The 22,500-nt window shown below is 44.2% G+C and overlaps 1 protein-coding gene across 1 annotated transcript in view; it reads left to right on the forward strand.

Moving 5' to 3' along the window:
- Nucleotides 1-22,500, forward strand: part of LOC118584316 (AFG3-like protein 1) — a 31,487-nt gene that overhangs the window by 6,765 nt on the left and 2,222 nt on the right. The window contains exons 4-14 of the mRNA XM_036188490.1: nucleotides 2,335-2,429; nucleotides 3,973-4,122; nucleotides 5,515-5,583; nucleotides 6,956-7,080; nucleotides 8,293-8,563; nucleotides 9,940-10,077; nucleotides 10,287-10,440; nucleotides 12,033-12,140; nucleotides 13,435-13,560; nucleotides 19,629-19,739; nucleotides 21,251-21,366. Coding sequence (XP_036044383.1) covers nucleotides 2,335-2,429; nucleotides 3,973-4,122; nucleotides 5,515-5,583; nucleotides 6,956-7,080; nucleotides 8,293-8,563; nucleotides 9,940-10,077; nucleotides 10,287-10,440; nucleotides 12,033-12,140; nucleotides 13,435-13,560; nucleotides 19,629-19,739; nucleotides 21,251-21,366 — 1,463 coding nt within the window. The remainder of the gene's footprint in view (nucleotides 1-2,334; nucleotides 2,430-3,972; nucleotides 4,123-5,514; nucleotides 5,584-6,955; nucleotides 7,081-8,292; nucleotides 8,564-9,939; nucleotides 10,078-10,286; nucleotides 10,441-12,032; nucleotides 12,141-13,434; nucleotides 13,561-19,628; nucleotides 19,740-21,250; nucleotides 21,367-22,500) is intronic.

Consider the following 22,500-nt stretch of genomic DNA (forward strand, 5'->3'; position numbering starts at 1 on the left):
TCATTAATTCATGTTGCCATTTCTAGTGTCACTGTAGCCTCTTCTGGACTTGCATGATACTGTTTTAGGGTTGTTGGAGTGGTGATATGTAGAGAAGGACTTGTTCTGACCTAGAACTTGTATGAATATTGCAGAAAGAGGCTCAGGGGACTCTACTTCATTATTGTCCATAAGTCAAAAGTGTACACATGGGCTGTACATAGTGGTGCACGCCTTTAATCCCAGCACTCGGGAGGCAGAGGCAGGCAGATCTCTGTGAGTTGGAGGCCAGCCTAGTCTATATAACAAGTTCCAAGACAACCAGAGCTGCATAGTGAGACCCTGACTCAAAAAGAAGAAAAAAAAAAAATGCACATGGCAGGTTTTTCTGCATACTGATACACTGTTCTTGATTGCAGGCGACATGCATCTTGAATCTCTTGAGAAGGCATGTGCCTGTGTCAGCCTGCTTCTTTTTTTCCTCCCAGCTAATGACAGTCATGCTAGTTTTAGCTTAAAAAAAGAAAAGAAAAATCTTGCGGGCTGCAAGAATATATCATAGAGATTCAGCTGTGTATAAAAGCTGAACTTTGACCGGCCAAGTGTCTGTCAAAAGACAAAGCCATTTATTATGAATATTTGGTGTTACTCAGCCTTTAATATTCCAGCTGTCTTCTGCTATGAAATCCATGCGTGCCCAGACCAATTGGTAAACAGTTAGCTCCCCAGATCTGCTGAACCTATTAAGTTACTAACTGCCTTGCTGAGCTTAGGAGACAAGCTGGCAGTAGACGCGTAGCTTTGTTTCCTGTGCTAATGAAGCTTACACCACCCCCGGCCTTGAGGAGGCCTAGTGGTTCTCCAGAGCACTTTGAGAACAAAAGAGGTTTTTACATATCTAGGTGAAAGATAAAACTACATTCCTGAGGAGGCAGGGAACCTCGTGTCCAAGGAAAGAGGAGGCAGGTATTTTCTGTAGACCGAGAGAACAGCATGGAGAACAGAAAACAGAATGGAAGAACTAGATGGGTAAGAACTTGAGAGGAACAAACTGAGATGGGGAAGAACTAGATTGAAGGGCTAGAAGAGAGGACTAGAGGAATGAGATGGAAGATGAGGAAGAGCCAGTTGGGGAAGTCCTAGCTGGGTAAGAACAAGGTGAAAAGGACCTAGATGAGGCAGAGTTAAGACGAGAGAATTAAGATGGAACTTAGAGGAAGCAATAGATAAGTATAGAGAGAAATCAGGCAAGAAAGGAGCTAGGCACAGGAACCGAACTGAAGCTGTGTAGATAGGATGTTATGCCAGAGGAATTAAAGCAAGTGGACTATGGAGCTTGGTGTGCTGAGATTCTATTTCCCGAAAATAGTCCTCGCTGTTAGTAGTTCTCTCTCCTGAGCCCCTGGATATTAAGGCTGGTCCTGTTAATATTGTACAAGAGAAAAAGAAAGATTGCTGTTAAAATTTAGGACTGCCTGGTATTGTGGTACATGTCTGTAATCATAGGAAGCTGAGGCAGGAGGATTGCAAGTTCCAAGTTAGCCTGGGGTGCATAATGGAGCCCTGTCTCAAAAAAATAAAAACGAACAGCTATTGTTTGAAGCACACTAAATAAAATTTAAGTGATTTTTATATGTATCTGAAGATGCTTTTCAGCAATATTTCCCAGCTTCTTTTTCCTGTTTTGTTTTGTTTTGTTTTTTGGTGTGCCTATTTGTATGTATGTGACGAATATATGTGCATGTGTTTGTAGGCTAGAGGTAGATATTGGGTGGATATTCCTTAATCACCCTCCACTTTATTTTTAATTTTTTAAACTACACTTGTTCATCAGAGAGGGAGCGTGTGTGTGTGTGTGTGTGTGTGTGTGTGTGTGTGTGTGTGTGTGTACACCACTGAGTACATGTGGAGGTCAGAGGATAACATGTGAGACTTGGTTCTTGGTTCTTTCCTTCCATTCCTCATGTTTCAGGGGTGGAACTCAGGCTGTCATGCTTGGTGGCAAATAGCTTTGCCCAATGCCCATCTCAGCAGCTCTCTGCCTCGTTTTGAAGCGAGGTCTCTCTCTGAACCTGGAACTTGCTGGGTGGGCTAGATTTGCTTTACCAGACCCTCAGGGATCATCTTGTCTGTTGCCATAGCACTGAGTCTACAGAATGCATGCCACTGCGGCTGGCTTTGAACATGGGTGCTGGAGACCTGACCTCAGATCCTGTGTCTGCACAGCAAGCACAGGACTGAACCAGCTCCCTGGCTCTTTCTCTGTTCTCTGAATTCTCTTTCTGTGGAAAAATGATACATCCTCCTTTTTCTTTTGTAATAGAAGACTTTTCTTTCTTTTTTTTTAAACCTCAGAAACTGTAGAACCAAAGAACGCTGGGCCTGGAGGAGATGGAGGCAAGAGAGGAGGGAAGCGAGATGACTTTGCCTGGTGGAGACGGATGCAGAAGGTTTGTGTGCATCTAAAGACCAGAGTCAGCCATGGGTCACTTCCCCAAAGAGTGGTTGCTACAGAGTGCAGGCTTTGTGGGGTCTTTGTCTTATTTTGTTCCTGCTCTTGGACACAATTGCTGGATAGTTTGATTGATTTCTTGTTTGTTTTGGCTTTTTGAGACATGGTCTCCTATGTAACCTTGGCTGGCCTAGAACTCACTGTGTAGCCTAGGCTTGTGGTGAACCTCCTGTCTCTGCTTCTGAGTGCTGAAATTACAGATGTGCACCACTGTGCCCCTTAGACTGTGTAATTTGTAAATAGTATGTATTTATTCACAGTTGAAGAGGCTGGAAAGTGCATGGTCAGAGTGCTGCTGTGTCCAGTGTCTGTAGAGGCTTTGGTCTCTGTTTTCAAGGCTCCATTCATGGTGCCTTGTGTACTGCTTTACCCATAGAGGATCAGTAGTATATCCTTATATGACAAGAAGGAACAAATTCCATCCTTCAAGACCTTTAATGTTAGCATACAAAGTCCATACGTGAAGATGGACTGCACATGACTTAGTCATTTCCCAAAGGTCCCACCTCTTTAATGCTTTTACTGTTGGTGTTGATTTCCAGGATGGATTTTTGAGGGACCTAGACCGTTCAAAGAGTAAGAAATTTATTAAAATGTGTCAAGATTTAGAGTCCAAGATAAGAGAGAACCTTCTGCAGGGCGTGGTGGCACATGCCTTTAATCCTAATGGATTTTAAAAAATGACGGGAAGGAGTTAGCCATACAACAGGCCCATGTGGGAGGGGAGAGAAGGGGGCAGAGACCCGTTTCTGGGGACAAGAACGAAGGAAAAGGAAGAGAGACAGGAGGTGGGCCTTGCAAGGCTGCCTTTTACAAGGAAAGTTAGTGAATAGTGAATGCACACAGTGGGTGCTCCTAGTGGCTGCAGCTAGGATGTATCCTGTCAGGACCCTAAGGGCAGGCCAGTACCGATTCCTGAATGCTAACACCTAATACTCCAGAGGCAGAGATAGGCAGAGCTCCGTGACACTGAGGCTAGACTGGCCTACATAGTAAGTTCCAGGCCAACAGGGCTACACAGACTGAACAGAGAAAATTGTCGTCATTTTCATAAGAAATTGTCATTTTCATGCTGTTCAGAGGATATAAGTTTGGCTTACAACTGCCTGTAGCCCCATTTCCATGGAAACTCCTTCTTTGGGCCATGGGCACCCCCTTTCCTGGATACACACACATACATGTAAATAAAAATTAAAAAAAAAATTTTTTGCTGGGTGGTGGTGGCGCACGCCTTTAATCCCAGCACTTGGAAGGCAGAGCCAGGCAGATCTCTGTGAGTTTGAGGCCAGCCTGGGCTACCAAGTGAGTTCCAGGAAAGGCACAAAGCTACACAGAGAAACCCTGTCTCAAAAAACAAAAAAACAAAACAAAACAAAACAAAAAAATAACAAACCCAAGAAAAAAGAAAAAATTTTAAGCAAAAAAATGAAACCACCTTATTTGTCATTTAACTAGAAAACATCTTTTCTTTTCTTTCATAGGGAGAGTTTCCTTGGGATGACAAGGATTTCCGGAGTCTGGCTGTTTTGGGGGCAGGCGTGGCTGCAGGATTTTTATATTTCTATTTCCGAAATCCCGGAAAAGAGATCACTTGGAAATACTTTGTACAGTATTACCTAGCCAGAGGTCTGGTGAGGAGATTTATAGATTGTCTTCTTGGGAAAAAGGGTGCTATGCAGGAGGTTTACAATACCCTGAAGGAGCTGTGAGCTCTGAGAGGGGCTGAGAGTCAAGTTGCTGTGTGATGGAGTTCTGAGCAGCCCACCTGGGGACAGGAACAGCTCAAGCAGAACAGAACAGAACAATGTCAGTCCCGCTTTTTGATTGGGTAGAAGCTGCCTTAATACCATGTCCTGGCATTATCAAAAGATAGAGCATGAGCTTGTCTTTTAAAATTTGGCTCTATCCATTACTCTTTGAATTTCAGCCTCATGTCTGATTCAGAACTTTTTTCCCTTCACTGTACCCCTGGCCCCTGCTGGCCAGCCCTAGACTTGTGAGATCTGTCTTGTAAGAGGTGCTTGGTAGCTCCCTAACAGTAGTGGGAGACAGAGCTTACAAACAAATTAAGCAAGAGGAACAATACTGTGTAGTCATAGTTACAAAGTGGATTGTATCAAGTTGTAGTTTTCTTTCTGGTTGTTTTTGAGGCAGGGTTGCCTTTGGCAACCCAGTCTGGCCTTGACCATGCACCGGTGCTCCTGCTTCTTGAGTCCTGGGATATAGGTGTGCCTATTTTCTTTTCTCTTTTTCTGTTTCTCAGAAGTATACCAGTCTGTTGTACAGCTGCTGGTAGCTCATGAGCCTCTGGGACTGCTTTTATTCTTACCGACATTGTTTTTGTTTGTTTTTTTTGTGGTGGACAAAATGTTTGGGAATCAGGTCTGTACTCAAGATTTTACTGTATTGTGTATGAGAGATGGCTCTGTGGGTGTAGACACTTTCTGAGCAAGCATGAGGATTTTAGTTCAAATCCCCAGAACTCACATAAAAGCTGGGTGCCTAGCAAGGATGTCTGAGATCCTTATGCACCTATGGGGAGATGGGAAATGGAGAGAGGAGAATCCCTGGAAGCTTGTGGGCTCGGTAGCCTGGACTATGCAATGGGAAAACAGAGACACTGTCTAGAAAAGGTTGGAGGTGAGGGCTGGCTCCTGAGGTTGGAGTTGTCCTCTCCTGTCCACATATGGTGGCATGTGCATCCAAGTTTGTACACGTCATATACTAACAGATTTTAATCGGTTGTAATCTATTTAGTGTTTCAAGTAGTCAAGTATGGCGCTCAGATGTTCCAAATTTGAGAGGCTTCCTGAATTTAATAATTTCTTTATTAAAATGAGGTAGATTCATGCCCCAAGCTTATAGATCCAAGAGAACAAGAAACTTACTTAGACTGGGCTGTGGATGGTAGGGGAGGATATGTTGTTTTTAGGATGTAGGTGTGCCTGTGATTACACTGCTTATGGTTGGCCTGAAAGTCCTTACTGCCTCGGCTGTTACGACTGCTTTTCTCTTATTCCAAGGTGGAGCGGCTGGAGGTTGTGAACAAGCAGTTTGTTCGGGTTATTCCTGTTCCTGGGACGACATCTGAGGTGAGGGGCTGATTTGAGGCCAAGTGTCCTGGATACCTTTTGTTTATTGTTTGTTGTTTGAGACAGTCTCACTCTGTAACTTTGGATATCCTGGAACTCATTATGTAGACCAGGCTGGCATCGAACTCACAGAGATCCACCTGCCTCTGTGTCCTGAGTGCTGGGATTAAAGGTGTGCGCCACCTCACCAGCTCACTTCTTTTTTTAAGAGTTGATTTTTATTATTTTTAATTATGTGTATGTGTGTGTGGGGGTATGTGCATGTGAGTCTAGGTGGCTGCTAAGGCCAGAGGTATTAGATCCCATTGGAGTTGGAGTTATGAGCCTCCTGACGTGGTCCTCAGCAAGAGCAGTGCTGCTCTTACTGCTGAGCCATCTCCAGCCCCTGGATAGGTTATTTCTATTTATTTATATATTTATTTTGAGCTGAGGATCGAACCCAGGGCCTTGCGCTTGCCAGGCAAGTGCTCTATCACTGAGCTAAATCCCCAACCTGGATAGGTTATTTTTAAAAATTGTAAGTATGGTTGTCTGTTCGTACCTTTCCAGTTGTCCATCAGCCCATGTTGTTTGTGATGGTTTGGGCTGGAGAGATGGCTCAGTGGTTAAACATGCACTGGCTGTACTTCCAGAGGACCTGGGTTCGATGTCAAGCACCCATGCGGTGGCTCGGAAGCATCCATTACTTCAGTTCCAGGAAATCTGCTGCTTTCTTCTAGCCTGCACAGGGAACAGGCGTGGGTAGAGTGCACAGACATTATGCAGGCAAACGCCCATGCACAAAACATAATTTTGTTGTTGTTGTTGTTTTGAGACAGGATTTCTCTGTGTAGCTCTCGCTGTCCTGGGTCTTACTCTGTAGACCAGGCTGGCCTTGAACTCACAGAGATCCTCCTGCCTCTGCCTCCCGATTACAGATGTGCACCACTCCTGCCTAGCCACAAAAAATAAAAATAATCAAAAATTTTTTTTCTTGATAATTATAGTTTATCTCATTGTCTTAAATAGATAATGGCTAGTGCAGGAAGCCTTTAAGACTACTATAATTAATTTTTGTCAAGTAATATGTAAGAACCACTTGCCAAAATTTCTGAGGAAAGGTAGAAAAAGACAAAGGGAGACTTTGGCTATTGTGGCAACATTTTATATTTTGTCTAGAACTTAAAACCTTGAAGTTTCGTGTACCAGAACTGAATGAGCTGCTGTTTGCCTACTTACCCTTGGAGCTAGCTCCAGGAAGGGATTTGTCCATATCTGTCTTGTCAGAGCTAGGGGAAAGAGGCTTTTCTGGGAGAACACAGATGTGGATGAGTGTGTCAGCAATCCCTGTGGGACACAATCGTGAGCCTAAACTTCCTCTTGGTCTCTGCAGAAGTTCGTGTGGTTTAACATTGGTAGTGTTGACACCTTTGAGCGGAACCTCGAGTCTGCTCAGTGGGAGCTGGGGATTGAGCCCACCAACCAGGCTGCGGTAGTCTATACTACCGAGAGTGATGGGTGAGTTCTAGGGGTGTGGAGGTCCTTGGGAGACTCTAGTGTAGGACATCTGATTCTGAACACAAAACAAAAATTCAATGTTTCACCTATTTTGGGGTGTGCTTATTTTTTTAAACATATTATAGGCATCTACTAATACTTATAGTATCAATACTTAAAGAATATTTTGATCTATATTTTATTTTATTTTTTCTGAGATAGGGTTTCTCTGTGTAGCTTTGTGGCTTTCCTGGATCTCACTCTGTAGACCAGGCTGGCCTTGAACTCACAGAGATCCGCCTGGCTCTGCCTCCCGAGTGCTGGGATTAAAGGCATGTGCCACTTTTTCTCTTTCTCGTCTCTTCCCTCCATGAGTCTCTCTATTTCTCTGGTCCTCTCTCTCCCTCTCTCTCTCTCTCTCCCCCTCTTCTCCTCCCTCCCTCTCTCCCAATAAAGCTCTAAAAGGTAACTATGGCTCGTGACTTTCCTCCAGCCAGCCACAAGCAGCGCCAATTTAACCAACAGATGGTCCTGGCTCGAGCTTGAAATAAAGGCTCTTTGCTTTTACATAAAAATAAATAAATAAATAAATAAAGCCAGGCAGTGGTGGCGCACGCCTGTAATCCCAGTACTCAGGAGGCAGAGGCAGGTGGGTCTCTGTGAGTTCGAGACCAGCCTAGTCTACAGAGCTAGTCCAGGACAGGCTCCAAAGCTACAGAGAAACCCTGTCTCAAAAAACAAAAACAAAAACAATAAAAAGCATGTGCCACCACCTCCCTGCTATTTATTTTTATTTTTAAAATTTTTTGTTTTAAAATGGCCTCACTCTGATAGCCATCTAAGTCTCAACTCTTGGGTTTAAGCCTCCCAAGTATGCACCATGGCACTGGCTCACAGTCTGTTTATTGCAAAGAGAATGCCAGGTGGCCTTTAGAAAGCGTATATAGGAAAGTATATAGGAAAAATAAAAATGAATGTATTAGATATTGATATCTTTGCTGAACCAGATTCTTCTGAGGGAAGCATATGGCTAAGGATGTGTCAGATCTGTTTGGTCAAAGGCTAAGCCCTCTGCTGTGGGTCAGGGCAGAAGCAGTGTTGTTAGGACATTTTAGAAACTGCCCCTTTTCTATAATGAAAATCTTAGAATGGTTTGCTCTTTCTGGGTAACAGTGGACCTTCCGACCTTTCTCTTAAGTGAATGTAACAAGTGGTTTTCTTGGGTTTTTGCAGCTCTCTTCTCAGAAGCCTGGTACCCACCCTGGTCTTGGTTAGCATCCTCCTCTATACTATGAAGAGGGGTCCAATGGGGACCGGTCGTGGTGGCCGAGGAGGAGGCCTCTTCAGTGTTGGTGAGACCACAGCCAAGATCTTAAAAAACAACATTGATGTGCGATTCGCAGATGTGGCTGGCTGTGAAGAGGCCAAATTGGAAATTATGGAGTTTGTGAATTTCCTGAAGAACCCAAAGCAATATCAGGACTTAGGAGCCAAAATTCCAAAGGTAGTGATTTCAGGAAACAGTGATACAGTCCAGGCTCCAAGTTGAAATACAGATTGCTGTTATTTAGAAGAGATAAATATTTAACAAAGTTTTTTCTTCCTTAAGTTTGTATTTCTGTTAACCACAATAGAGGATGGAAATTGTGCCTGTAGTGTAGAACATTAGAGTCTTCCTGTTTGATTGGTGAGATGGCTTATGCCTATAGTTCTGGCCCTTGGTTGGTCAAGGTTGGAGGGCTCATGAGAGTTCAGAGCTGGTCTAGACCACAGAGTAGTCCATGGCCAGCCTATGCTGTAGACTAAAGACACTGTCTCAAAAAGCCCCACATTTGCTTTTTGTTTGTTTTTAATGTTACGCTCTCATCTACGATGACCTGACAGTAACCCAGCACTCTGAACTCTAGATACAAGCTTTGCTGTTGGGACAGGGTCTCTCTGTAGCCATGGATGGCATGAGACATTGTATAGACCAGGCTGCTTTCCTCACAGAGATCTCCTGCCTCTGCCTCCCAAGTGCTGGCGTTAAAGGCATGTGCCACCATGCTCAACAGAAACAGGGTCTTGGATTTTTTTCAAGGGGCCAGTGAGATGGCTCTGTTGGTAAAAGCATTTACCACCAAGCCTGATGAGCCAGGTTTGATCCCTGAGATCCACATAATAGAGAGAACAACCTTCTATGAGTTGTCCTCTGACCTCCGCATATGTGCAGTGGTGAGTGTGTGCACACATGCACATTTGAGAACAATAAGCTGGGTGTAGTGGTAAAGGAGCTTTGCCTTCAAACCTGACAGCCATCGTCGTCATGGTGGTGTGTCCCACCCCCCACCCCTAACAGAGACAGGCTTTCTGTGTGCAGCCCTGGCTGGCCTGGAACTAGCTCCATAGACCACATTGGCCTCGAACTCTCAGATATCCACGTACCTCTGTCTCCAGGTGCTGGGTTTGAAGATATGACCCACCACCACCTGGAGACAGCCCAAATTCTTTTTTTTTTTTTTTTTGAGGGTCTGGATCTGGGAGTTTTCTTTTTATTTATTTATTTTGGTTTTTTGATTTGTTTTGGTTTTTGATTTTTTGAGACAAGGGTTTTTTTGTGTAGCTTTGTGCCTCTCCTGGATCTCGCCCTGTAAACCAGGCTGGTCTCGAACTCACAGAGATCCACCTGGCTCTGTCTCCTGAGTGCTGGGATTAAAGGCGTGTGCTCTGTGTGTATTAATTTTTTAAGGAAAAAGGATTTTTCTAAAAACCCTAGACTCTAAAAGTGGTAGATTTAAGGTTCTTTTTAGCCCTAGAAGTTGCCTGTATGTGGTAGGAAATTGGGCTTGTTCCCAGTGTTGTCTGTTTTCTGGAGAACTAGGTGTCCCTTTTCTCTTGCAGGGAGCAATGCTCACTGGCCCACCTGGAACTGGAAAAACACTTCTCGCAAAAGCAACTGCTGGAGAGGCCAATGTGCCCTTCATCACTGTGAATGGGTCGGAGTTCCTGGAAATGTTTGTTGGTGTTGGGCCGGCACGGGTAGGTGGGTGGGTAACCAGCTACAGAAGGTGCCAACACACTTCTTGTCCAGGATTGGTGATTTTTGTGCAGCTCTAGGCCTTGTGTGGGACAAGCACTGAGTGCATCCATCAAGAAGGCACTGATGTGTCAAAGGGAGGGTACAGGGTGAACTGTCCTCCTGTGTCATAGGAATAGAAACAGTAAAACGGTCTGCGTTCCTTTTCTAGGTTCGTGACATGTTTGCGATGGCCCGAAAAAATGCTCCTTGTATTTTATTCATTGATGAGATTGATGCAATTGGCAGGAAGCGAGGCCGTGGTCACCTGGGAGGCCAGAGTGAGCAGGAGAACACTTTAAACCAGATGCTTGTGGAGATGGATGGTGAGTAGACACTGTAGCAGGTCTGCAGGGACTTAGTTTCCACATGAATATCTATTCATTCTTCTCTTTATTTAGCCTGACTTAGAGTTCTGATTCTTCCTGCCTCCATCCCCCGAGTGTTGGGATTACAGGCATGTGCCCACTGTGTCTGCCTGATGCATTCTGATTTTAAAAAAGAACGTTCTCAAGCAAACATAAATAAGAAATCAATGTTTGATCCACATAGAGCTCCTCGCTGCACAGTGGGAGATTTGTTTCTCCTGCCAGGAGGCAGGGAATTAGCTGGGATGAGGGCACCTGCTTCTCTTGGAAGGTAAACATTATAAGAGCATGAGTGTCCCTGTTGGTGCACATAGGATAGAGGGGACTCAGCCACACTCCTTTTGTTCTGGGCCTTGTTCTGCTGATCTCAGAGTGATTCTAGCCAGGATGTGACTCCATGGAATACTTGCAGTCATTATCCCGCTTTTGAGTTTGATAAAGCTTCCACTGGATCTTTGGCAGATTTTGTCTTCATTTTGGCTTTAGTGTCATGTTGAGGTCCCTAAGCCCTCTCTGGGTTTGGTAAATACCAAGGAGTCACAGAATCAGTTATACTCAGGTATGATCCAACACAAAGGGAGGACACAGCAAAATTAGCCAAAAGGGAAGGCATAGGGAATGGTCTATTCACCCGATGCAGCTTCTAGAATCTTCTCCAGGAATACACTGTGATGGCATGTAGGAATTGCCTTGATCCCTGCTGTTTTCATTGGGTGTTGGTCAGGTGCCTTCTGCTTGGCATGTACCAAGATTCCAGACTGGTGGGAAGAAGGCAGGTATTGTGCATAAATAACATTGTTTGCACTAGTAGTTTGGGCACCAGGAACCATTGGCAGAGAAAGGTGGCAACCATTCATGTGGTCCTTAAGACAGCCAAGCCAGTTACATGCACTTCTGTACATACCAAAGTTGTTTCTGGTATCCTGTATTAAATCTTTAGAACCCAAAGGTGAGTGAAATAGGTTGTTACTATGCTTTCCTCTGGTGGGAACTGAGTAGAGACGATAAAGGAGAGGAAACGCTTGTGCACACCTAACCGTCATCCTCATGGGCTTGCCTTGGATGAGTGTTGCTTGCTAGCCATCACTTGGTTGTACTTGACGAATCCTTCAAGCCCACAAGGACTTGGGTGGCAGGAGGCAGTGAGCCCTGACAAGATGGTGTCAGGGTAGCAGGAGTCAGAAATACAGAGAGACTCCCCATGTTCCAGGCTTTATCTCTTATCCTTGTCTCAAATTATAGGGTTCCCTATTTGCTGAGAAAAGGTCTGCTTTCCCACCAGCAGAAATGTACCTTACTCACAGCAAAGGTAATAGTGAGAGCTTGGAGCCAAAGGTCAAGTCTTTGTGTATTGTATTTCCTAGAATGGGGCAAGCCTAGGCCCCAGGGGCCGCTGGGCAGGGCCTCATGCCCGTTTCTTGGCACTTACAGAAGAATGTGGGACAAGCTGCAGGGAAGTAGAGCCAGCATGGCGCCTGACTTGGAATTGTCATACAGATTCTGGTATTGCCTGGGCCTTCCTCAGATTAACCAGCATTTTTTGTGTTTAGGGTTCAACTCTGCCACTAATGTGGTAGTGCTAGCTGGGACCAATCGCCCTGATATCCTTGACCCAGCCCTAACACGGCCTGGCCGGTTTGACCGCCAGATCTATATTGGTGAGTGCCTGTCATGTAGGTATTATTTGGGTTTGGACCTCAGCCCCTGAGCTTAAAGTTTTGGCTAACTCACTTCCTGTGCTTTTGGAGATGTTGATGCTGGGTCCCATCTGACAGTCCACATCTTAGGAATAATAGGTGTGGTTTGGCTGTCCATATGTCCTTGTAGTGAATACAGGTAAGAGTGGTATAGCATATTTCTATCTATTCTCCAGATTTTATTTTCATACAGTTTTATAAAACCTTGATTCTTTAGGAAAAAAAGGATTTATCCCTGTTCTTCTCTGTAGCCGTAAGTTTCTCCCGTCTCGCCCTGCCCTGCAGTCCCACAGCTGCTTATAAAAATAATTACTCAGAGGCTTAATATTATTTATAAACTGTATGGTCTATGGCAGGCCTCTTGCTAGCTCTTATATCTTTTTGTTTGTTTGTTTGTTTGTTTTTGTTTTTCGAGACAGGGTTTCTGTATGTAGCTTTGGTGCCTTTCCTGGAACTCACTCTGTAGACCACTCTGGCCTTGAACTCACAGAGATCCACCTGCCTCTGCCTCTCAAGTGCTGGGATTAAAGGCATGCACCACCACCACCCAGCCTTAGCTCTTATATCTTAAATTAACCTATTTCAATTAATCTATGTTTTGCCACATGTTCAATGGCTTACCTATCTGCTAGCATGTTGTTCCTTGGGCAGCAGGCTGGGTGTCTCCCCAGACTCTGCCTTTCTCTTTCCCGTCTCTCTCCTTGGATTTCCCTCTTGTCTCTAAGCTTCCTTGCCATAGACCAAAGCAGCTTACTTATTAACTAATGGGAACAGCATATATTCACAGCGTAAGGAAAGATAGCCCCCCAGCACTTCTCCCTGATGGCCACCTTCCCTTGACATTTCCCAAATAGAGCACATTGATCTTGGATAGATATTACCTGTGTCTGGGACAGTTTCTATTGGGTCACATGGTCTTGGGGAATAAATTTAATATTGATTAAGAAGTTAGGTATGCACATGTTGGGGGTGTGTGTGGGTGTGGGTGTGGGTGTGGGTGGGTGTGTGTGTGTGTTAGTGGTGATTGAACCAGGGCCATGTTCATGCCAACTCTACCAGTGAGCTACATACCTAGTCCAAGAAGGTGTTTTGATATATGGCATTGCCCAGTGCAAGTACACTTTGGACTTGTTTACCATTTCAACCTTGCTGCAGGCAGCTGATACAGGCAGGGAGTTCTGCTGGCTGTCCTTGAAGTTTTGCAAAGTAGTTAGCTCTGAGAACATAATTTTGTATATCTCATTTTCTTCATTAGGTCCCCCTGATATCAAAGGCAGGTCCTCTATTTTCAAGGTCCACTTGCGTCCACTCAAGCTAGACCAATGCCTCACCAAAGATGCTCTTTCGAGGAAGCTAGCGGCTCTCACGCCCGGCTTCACTGGTAAGTGTTGTTGCTCAGCCACTCATTGTACAGGGCCAAGTGGCCAAGTGCAGTCATTAGTCTGTATTGACTGGTGGGTGTCACACCTGCCTGTTTGGTCCTGGCAAATGGTCACCCTGGTCTATAGAACTTCGAACCTCCTGAAACATTTCAAAGGCTTCAGATCTTCTTGACCTAAAGCCTGTTGGTACCCATTTGAGTTTTTGGATTTCTAATTAGACTTAAGTCTTTACTACAGAGATGAAAAAAATATCTGAAGGGGATCTTCTGAAGAGATGACTCATATCCCACTTTGATCTTGGCTTGAACTCCCATCTGGAGTGATTGTTGGCTTTTTCTTTTTTCAAAACCTCATCTCTGGTGCTAGGATTCTTGTTTTCCTACCAGAGCGGTTTGAACCCTAGAAATGGGTGGGAACCTACGGAATGGGTTTTCTGACCTCTTTGTCTCTCCGTAGCAGCCCTTTGAAAACCACAGTTGCCTCATGGCTTCTGTAGCAAGTTGTTTGCAGGTTTCTGCTCCACAGCTGTCTGCTTCTGCCATGTGGGTCATTTGATAGCGGAGCACCCTCACTCTGGGCCAGACATGCTCACACACAGTATACATTTGTCTGTCGCTAACATGTGAAGGGCCTTCTTGGTGTTCTTGTCTAGAGTGTCCTTCCTGTCCCATTTTCTCACCCCTTGCAGAATTCAGGTGTCCACTTACATGCCCAGCTAAGAAACTAGAGTAAGTTAAGTAAGTTACCCAGACTTTAGATTCCCTTGCTGAGCCTGTGAGAGTTTTCAGTTTGGAGGACTCAACAGGAGAATTCCATGCAGTTCCACAATAGGACCGACTTAGAACTCCCCAATAACTCACTCTGACCCATTCCCACATGGACTTGAGGATGCTGCTTCGCTTCATCAAAGTGCATTTCCAGGGCTGGAGAGATGGTGGCTTAGTGGTTAAGATTGTTTGCTGCTCTTCCAAAGGCCTAGAGTTTCATTACTAGCACCCACAGTGGGTAGATCTGTAACTCTTGCTTCAGGGATCTGATGCACTCTTCCTGGCCTCCACATACACATAAGTAAGTAGTAAGATAAATTTTCAAAAACTAAGTACTTTTCCTCCCCAAGTTTCATTGTACCTAAAGGGTGTAGCACAAATCTCTGTGAATACCAAGATGCTGAGGACAATAGGAACCATGTAAAGCCCCACATTAAAAGAACGGCTGGTGTGTTTCCAGAGTTAGAGCTCAGCACTGACTGTTGCCTCCCCACCCCCAGTGGTTCTTACTGCTTCTCCCCCTGTATGATTTTGGATTGACCCTTGGCTAAGGATGCAACTATTTTAATCTTGGGTATTTTCCCCAGAAAACAGCCAGCTTAAATTTCTTTCACAGTCTCTACATATTTTGGCATTGCAATGTATCAAGAAAAACAAAAACAGGTACTAAAAATGTTGGTTGATGAGTTAACAGAAAACTATAAAACCTGCAGAGAAGCAGGTATTGATGTTCATAAAGGAAGGAAAAGTTAAAGCCCCAAGTAAATACAATATTAAGCATAATAAGCAATTTTTGTTTGTTTTGGGAGACAGGGTTTCTCTGTGTAGGCCTAGCTGTTCTGAAACTCATTCTGTAGACCAGATTGGCCTCAAACTCAGAGATCCGCCTGCCATGCACTATCATTGCTTGAAATTCTTAAAATGGGCAGGTGAGAGAGCTCAAGGGATCCCACTAACCCACAGAGTAGAAAGAGAACCAGCTTCCAGTTTGTCCTCTGACCACTAACATTAGTGTGACACATTCACACACACACATGATACATAAATAAATGTAATTTTAAAAAATGTTTAAATTAAGCTGGGCATAGTGGCACATGCTTTTAATCCCAGCACTTGGGAGGCAGAGTCAGGTGACTCTCTGTGAGTTTGAGGCCATCCTGGTCTACAGAGCTAGAACCATAACAGACAAGGCTACACAGAAATTCCCTGTCTCAAAAAAACAAAACAAAACAAAAAATGTTTTAAATTACATATCTCAAATATTCTCAAAGATCTAAAAGATAATGTGAACAAAGAACTAAAGGAAATCAGGAAAACTGACCCAGTACACAGAGTGAAGAGATGTAAGTATAGAAAGGTTCAAGTTAAGTCTGGAGCTGAAAAGTACTGTAAGTGGAATGTGGAATTTATTGGAGAAACCGAACAGTAGGTTTGAACAGACAGAAGAGAACCAGGAAATGTGGGGATAGATCCAATGAAATGTTAAGTCTGGAACAGAAAGAGAAGAAGATGGAGAAAAGGAAGAGCCTAAGGGGCCTGTGGCAGTCCAGCACCCCTGTCGGACTTGGGGAAGGACGGACAGAGATGAAGACATGATGACAAAAACTTCCCAAACTGATAAAAGACGTGAATGCATCCATCCATCCATCCATCCATCCATCCATCCATCCATCTATCCATCCATTCATCCATCTATCCATCTATCCATCATCCATCCATCCATCCATCTACCCGTCCATTCATCCATCCATCCATCCATCCATCCATCCAAGAAACTCAGTGAACTCACAAGTAGGAATAAACACAGGCCCCCAAACAGTAAGACTCATAAATCAAGTATGAAAACCAAAGGTGCAAGAGACTCTTGAAAGTATCAGACAAGGGGCACATACAGTTCAGGGCGGGGGGTGGGGTGGGGTGGTGGTCCTCAGTGATGAGCACCTCGCTTATGTTTAGAAACTAGAGTCCCAGAGGCGCTGCTGAGCTACTGAGGAAACCATCAGTTAAGTGTGTTGAGACCGCCAACACTATCATTTAAAGTGGGGAGAAATCACAGATTATAAAAGACAGAGGACCGTTTCATAGCAGATTTGCCCTGCAAGAGATGAAGGAAGCCCTTCTGCCTGAAGCAAGAGGGTGGTAGATAAGAACTTGAGGCCATAAAGAAAAACACAGTTACAAAGGTGACTGTAGGTAATATTTTGTTTTGGTTTGTAACTTTAAAAATAAGTACATAAAACCAATTATAGATCTGAGTTAAAGGGCACAGTGTATAACAGTGTTTTCATGCCTACAGATTCCTACAAGGAGGAGGAAGGAGGTGAATTGAAAGCCAGAAATGGAAACACTGATTTCTAAAATTCAAGTGGAACTAGCTGCAGGGGCCCCTAATTGTAGTTAGCGTTTTTCTCTCCGGGTCCTGCCAAACCCCGGCAGTTCTGTAGACCACTTATAAAATAAACATACAGATGCTTATATTATTTAAACTGCTCAGCCAACAGCTCAGGCCTACCATTGTCTAGCTCTTACTCTTATACCCAGCCCATTTCTGTTAATCTATATGTTGCACATGTTCAGTGGCTTTACCTGCTGCCTTTACATGATGCTCTCTGGATGGCAGGCTGGTGTCTCCTCCTCTCCACTTTCCTGTTCTCTCTCAGTTCTCTCTGCTAGTCCTGCCTATACTTCCTGCCTGGCTACTGGCCAATCAGTGTTTTATTTATCAATCAATCATCCATAGCACCTCATAACCAAAGCAGTCTTGTAAAGGTTGAAGGACTCACACTTTGCTGTTTCAGAACTTCCCACAGAAGCACTGTAAGCAAATAGTGTGGTCCTGGCAAAGGAGAGACAGTGGCCAATGGAAGAGAGATCAAAGTCCAGATAGAAGCTTTACGTCACTGGTCAGATTTTGACAGTTGGGGAAAGAGCTGTCTCATCAACAAATGGTGTTGGGACAACTGGGTCTTCACAGACAAAAGATTGAGGTTGGATCCTTACTTTACCAGCTGCAAACATTAATTCAAAATGGATAAAGGTTTTAATTTAATAGCTTTGACTATATGATGCTTAGAAGAAAATAGGTGAATCTTTATGACATTGAATTGCCAGTGCTTGGGCAAACAAACAGAAAAATAGACATGTTGATATTAAATCTTTATGTTTCAAAGAATAACACTCAGGAGAATGAAAAGATAACCCACAGAATGAAAATCATGTATCTGGTAAAGGTATGATATGCAGAATATTTAAAAAGCTTTTATACAGTAGGGGGGGGAAAAGGAGGTATAATAGTATACACCATGATCCTCACAGTAGGAGGTATGGTACTACACTCCATGATCTTCACTCTAGGGAGGCTACTTTGAGACTATGAGATCCTTGGAGGGACTTAAATATATATATATATAATTCTTTAAATAATGTCCAGTAAGTACATTAAAAAATGTTCAACATTGATTACTAGGGAAGTATAAAGTAAAACCACAATGTGTTATAACTTCATACTTGAAAGGGTAGCTATACTAAAAAAAAAAAAAAAGCTAGAACAAGAATTGGAACCTCATGTTGCTAGTGGAAATATAAAACAGAAATGGTATAGCCACTATAGAAATCAGTTTGATAGTCCAAAAGCAAAACAGTTACCATATGACCCAGCAGTTCCACTCCTAGTGTATTTTCAAGAGAATTGAAAATGTATTTCAGACTTGAACATGCATGTTCATAGCCCCATTATTTGTAATAGTCCCTCAGTAAAACTCAGTCAGATTTCTAACAGTGGATGAGTCGATCAGCAATATATGGTATATACTATATAGAACAATTTTTAGCTGTAAAAGCAATGAAATACTAGGGGCTAGAAAGATGGCTCAGAGACTATAGGAATACTTGCTTTTGCAGAGGACCTGGGTTGGTTGGTTCCCAGCACACATGTGATCACTCAAAACCACTACTCCACTTCTGGCCTTCCTGGGCACCAAGCACACAGGTGATACATATTATGTATATAGAGAGACATACTCATGAATTTAAAATAAATACAATTTAACAAAAAGGGCTGAGGTGCTGATACACATTACAACATAGAAAAGTCTAAAATACAATGCTCAAAGAAAGAAGCAGATATAAAAAGCCACATCTTATATGAATCTTTTTTTCCCATGAGGGTTTGGAGTTTCAGTAGAGATCCAGAAAATTCAAGTCCACAGAGGTGAAAACAGAGTAGTAATTGATTGGGGTGGGAATAGGAATTAAAAATAAAAGGCATCATGTATTTCCAATGATAGGAAGTGTCTTAGAGCAGAATTAGGGCCATAGTTGGTGTCTTAGTTTCTTTTCCTGTTGCTGTGATAAAATACCCTGGCAAAAGTAACTTAAGGGAGAAGGGTTTATGTTTGTCTCAGAGCCCCGGGTGACAGTCCATCATGATGGGGGTTCACAATGACAGGAGCTTGAGGGATCGGTCACATCCCACCCAGGAGTGGAGAAGAGTGAGTCCATGCATGTTAGTACCCACATGCTGTCTTAGTGACTTTTCTCTTGCTGTGATAAAAGACCATGACCAAAGCAATTTGGGCTTCTGGCTTTAGAGTGTTAGAGTCTGTGATGGTGGAGCAAAGGTGTGGCAGCGTGAGAGCTCACATCTTAAACCACTAGTTGGAAGCAGAAAGAGCTAACTGGGAATAGTGTGGACTCTGGAAACCTCAAATCCCAACTTCCAGTGACGCACCTCCTCTAACAGAGCCACACCCCCTAATCCTTCCCAAACAGTTCTGTCAACTAAGGACCAAGTGTTCAAACATACAAGCCTGTGGGGGCCATTCCCATTCAAACCACTACACATGTCCCGAGATGTGTCCCTCGTGTGGTTGCAGATTCTTTCAGGTTGCTAATACTAACCATCACATTGGTAAGTTTACTAAAAGTTAATGTTGCATATGCCTTTATGATACATGGATTATTTCTCAATAAAATTACATAACTAGTCCTGGAGAGATGGCTCAGAGGTTAAGAGCACCGACTGCTCTTCCAGAGGTCCTGAGTTCAATTCCCAGCAACCACATGGTGGCTCACAACCATTTGTAATGAGATCTGGCACCCTCTTCTGTATACATAATAAATAAATAAATCTTTTAAAAAAAATTACATAACTAACCAGAAACTTGGGTGAAGTAATTTCTGTCTACATTTTCTGCTGAAGTTTAACCTGGCTTCTACTTGAGATTTTCCTTTAATGAAGTTGATCTTGGTAGAACTCCAGCACCCAGAAACACTGACTTGACTTTCTTTTCCTGACTCAGGTGCTGATATTTCTAATGTGTGCAATGAGGCAGCACTGATTGCTGCCCGCCACCTTAGCTCTTCTGTCCAGGAGCGGCACTTTGAGCAAGCCATCGAGAGGGTCATTGGAGGTGAGCCCACATCCCCTGGGAAGGGACAGGCATTTTTTGGATAGCTCAGCCTCACTTTAGCATGTAAAGACATGATCAGTTTTTTGAACCAGACTTTAGAACTAGGATTCTCCTAGCAGCTTTCACTCCCCTCTGAATTGTATGCAAGCCATTTGCAGGCCTTGGGAAGCCAGAGCTAGGCGTGGATGGAGAAGACAGGGAATGTCTACCTGAGGGAGGAAGAGCAGAGCTTGGATGAATGATATTTATAAGGAAAAGCCCATGCTAGGCAGGGGCCATCCCAGGACGCCTGCTGCTTGAGCTCTCCTGGGACAGCACTGTTAAAGGAATGACGGTTACGTGTTTCTGTCTCCAGTCAGCATGTACACCATCTGGATAGTTCATAGAGCAGCCTGGAGCAGCTCAGCTAGCTGTGCTAGCCAGGCAGGAACTGGAGTTTGGTGAATTAAGGGTCTCATGGGTTCTGAAATTGACAGGGTACCTCATGCTGCCGTTGGTTGGTCTGGTGTGGTTCCTGGAGAGGGGAATTAGGCAGATGGTAGCATCGATCCATCCCTGTGCCAAAAACTGAAGTTTAGCCAGGTTGGCAGACATCCTGAAGCTTCATCATTGCAGTGTCATTTTTAAAGTTTAACTATATAGAGGAGTACATACAATCTTGAGGGCTGTCCAGTGGCTCTGGTGAGCTAATTAATCAGTCCTTGCAGTGGCAGACTAAACAGCTCAACACATGATGTTAACTGCTTCTCTTTGTCCTGTACCTCCTATAGGTGTGCAAATTGGACATTGAGAACATTCCCCTTTGTCTCCATGTGCATGGGTGTTGCTTCTTGGCACATGACAGAAAGTGACGCTGTGCTTCTGACTCAATAAGTTCATTGGCTGACAGTGGCTTGCTTTAAAATTTTTTTTAGCTGTACTGACTTACTTTTACATGTCTGAGTGTTTTGACTACATGTTTGTCTGTGTATTATGTGTGTGCAGTGCCTACAGAGTCCAAAAGAGGGTGCACACCTTTAATCCCAGCACTTTCAAGGCAGAGGCAGGCAGACCTCTGAGTTTGAGGCCAGCGTGGTCTATAGAGCGAGTTCCAGGACAGCCAGGGCTACACAGAAAAACCCTGTCTCAGGTGTTGGGGGTGGTGTTAGATCCCTTTGGAACTGAGTTACACATGGTTATTAGCTGCCATGTGGGTGCTGGGAATCAACCCTGGTCTTCTAGAAGAGCAGCTAAGTGATCTCTCTAGCCCTAAAAATGCCTTTCTAAAGCAGGATGAGTCAGGTTGGTTAGAGTGGATGAATGGGGTACTCTAGTGCTGGGAGATGGGTTTCACTACAGAGCAGAGAGTAGGATGGAGCTGCTGCTCACGGAAGACCTCTGATCCAGAGGGAGGGGCAGGCTCCTGACAGACCGTGGAATGGGACATGGCAGTCAGTCCAGACGGTTGGGTGCCCTTGGGGGTTTGTGGGTGGACTTTCCCCGTTTCTCATTCCTTGGACTGTGGTTTGTAGGCCTTGAGAAGAAGACCCAGGTCCTACAACCCAGTGAAAAGACAACTGTAGCCTACCATGAGGCTGGGCATGCAGTGGTGGGCTGGTTCTTGGAACATGCAGATCCTCTGCTGAAGGTCAGTTTCTCAAGCTGAGTGTGTCTGCTGATGGCCTTGGCAGCCTGTGGGCCCAGGTGCCATCTCTGGCTTTCTGAGTGTCAGCCCACACAGGTACAGCACACTTGTTGTAGACATGACCTCTTACTCTCATTTTTCTGTGTTGGAGAGAGGGAGAGAGGGAGAACACATGGTGGTCAGAAACGGAGCCAGTTTTCTCCTGCATGGGTTCTAAGCCTTGGTGGTAAGTGCCTTTACCATCTGAGCAGCTCACCCCCTTTACTTTTCAAGGAGTGTGTTGGTCTATAACTTGTCCAGTTCCTTTTGGGGTGGAGAAGCAGAGCAGGAGCTATTGGCAAAGAGCGAGACCTTGCTTAAGTCTTAAGCTTTGGCTCAGACGCTTGTCAGAGTAAGTGTGCGTTTAGTTCCTGAAGAGCCTCTTAGACAGTCAGACACTGAGGCTGTGGTGTGGGTGTACTCCTCAGGGTAACAACATTGGTCTCTAGTGGCTCAAACTCAGTCATAAGGGGGCGTGGCCGGTGTAGCATCTGGTCGAACAGTTTGTTTGAGGCTGACAGACAAGGCTTTGGATGTTTATTTATTTATTTATTTATTTATTTATTTTTATTTTTTTTTTTTGGAGCTGAGGATTGAACCCAGGGCCTTGTGCTTCTAGGCAAGTGCTCTACCACTGAGCTAAATCCCCAACCCTAGCTTTGGATGTTTTTTAAAATTAATTTTATTTTATTTTTTTTAAGATTTAATTTTGTCTTATGTGCATTGGTGTTTTGTCCACATTCATGTCTGCTTGAGGGTGTTGGATCCCCTGAAAGTGTAGTTATAGACAGTTGTCAGCTACCATGTGGGTGCTGGGAATTGAACCCGGGTCCTCTGGAAGAGCAGCCAGTGCTCTTAACTGCTGAGCCATCTCTTTTAAAAAGATTTATTTTATGTGTATGAGTGTTTTGCCTGCATGTTTATGTGCACCAGGTGACCAGCAGAAGAATGTCAGATGCCCTGGAACTCAGCTTATGGAGTTACAGGTGGTTGTGAGCCACTGTGCGGGTGGTGGGTACTGACCCTGGGTCCATTTGTTGCCAGAGCAACAAATGCTCTTAACTGTTAGCTATCTCTTCAGCCTCTGTTTTTTTTTAA

Source organism: Onychomys torridus, chromosome 5 (assembly GCF_903995425.1).
Source record: "Onychomys torridus chromosome 5, mOncTor1.1, whole genome shotgun sequence".
Lineage (NCBI taxonomy): Eukaryota > Metazoa > Chordata > Mammalia > Rodentia > Cricetidae > Onychomys > Onychomys torridus.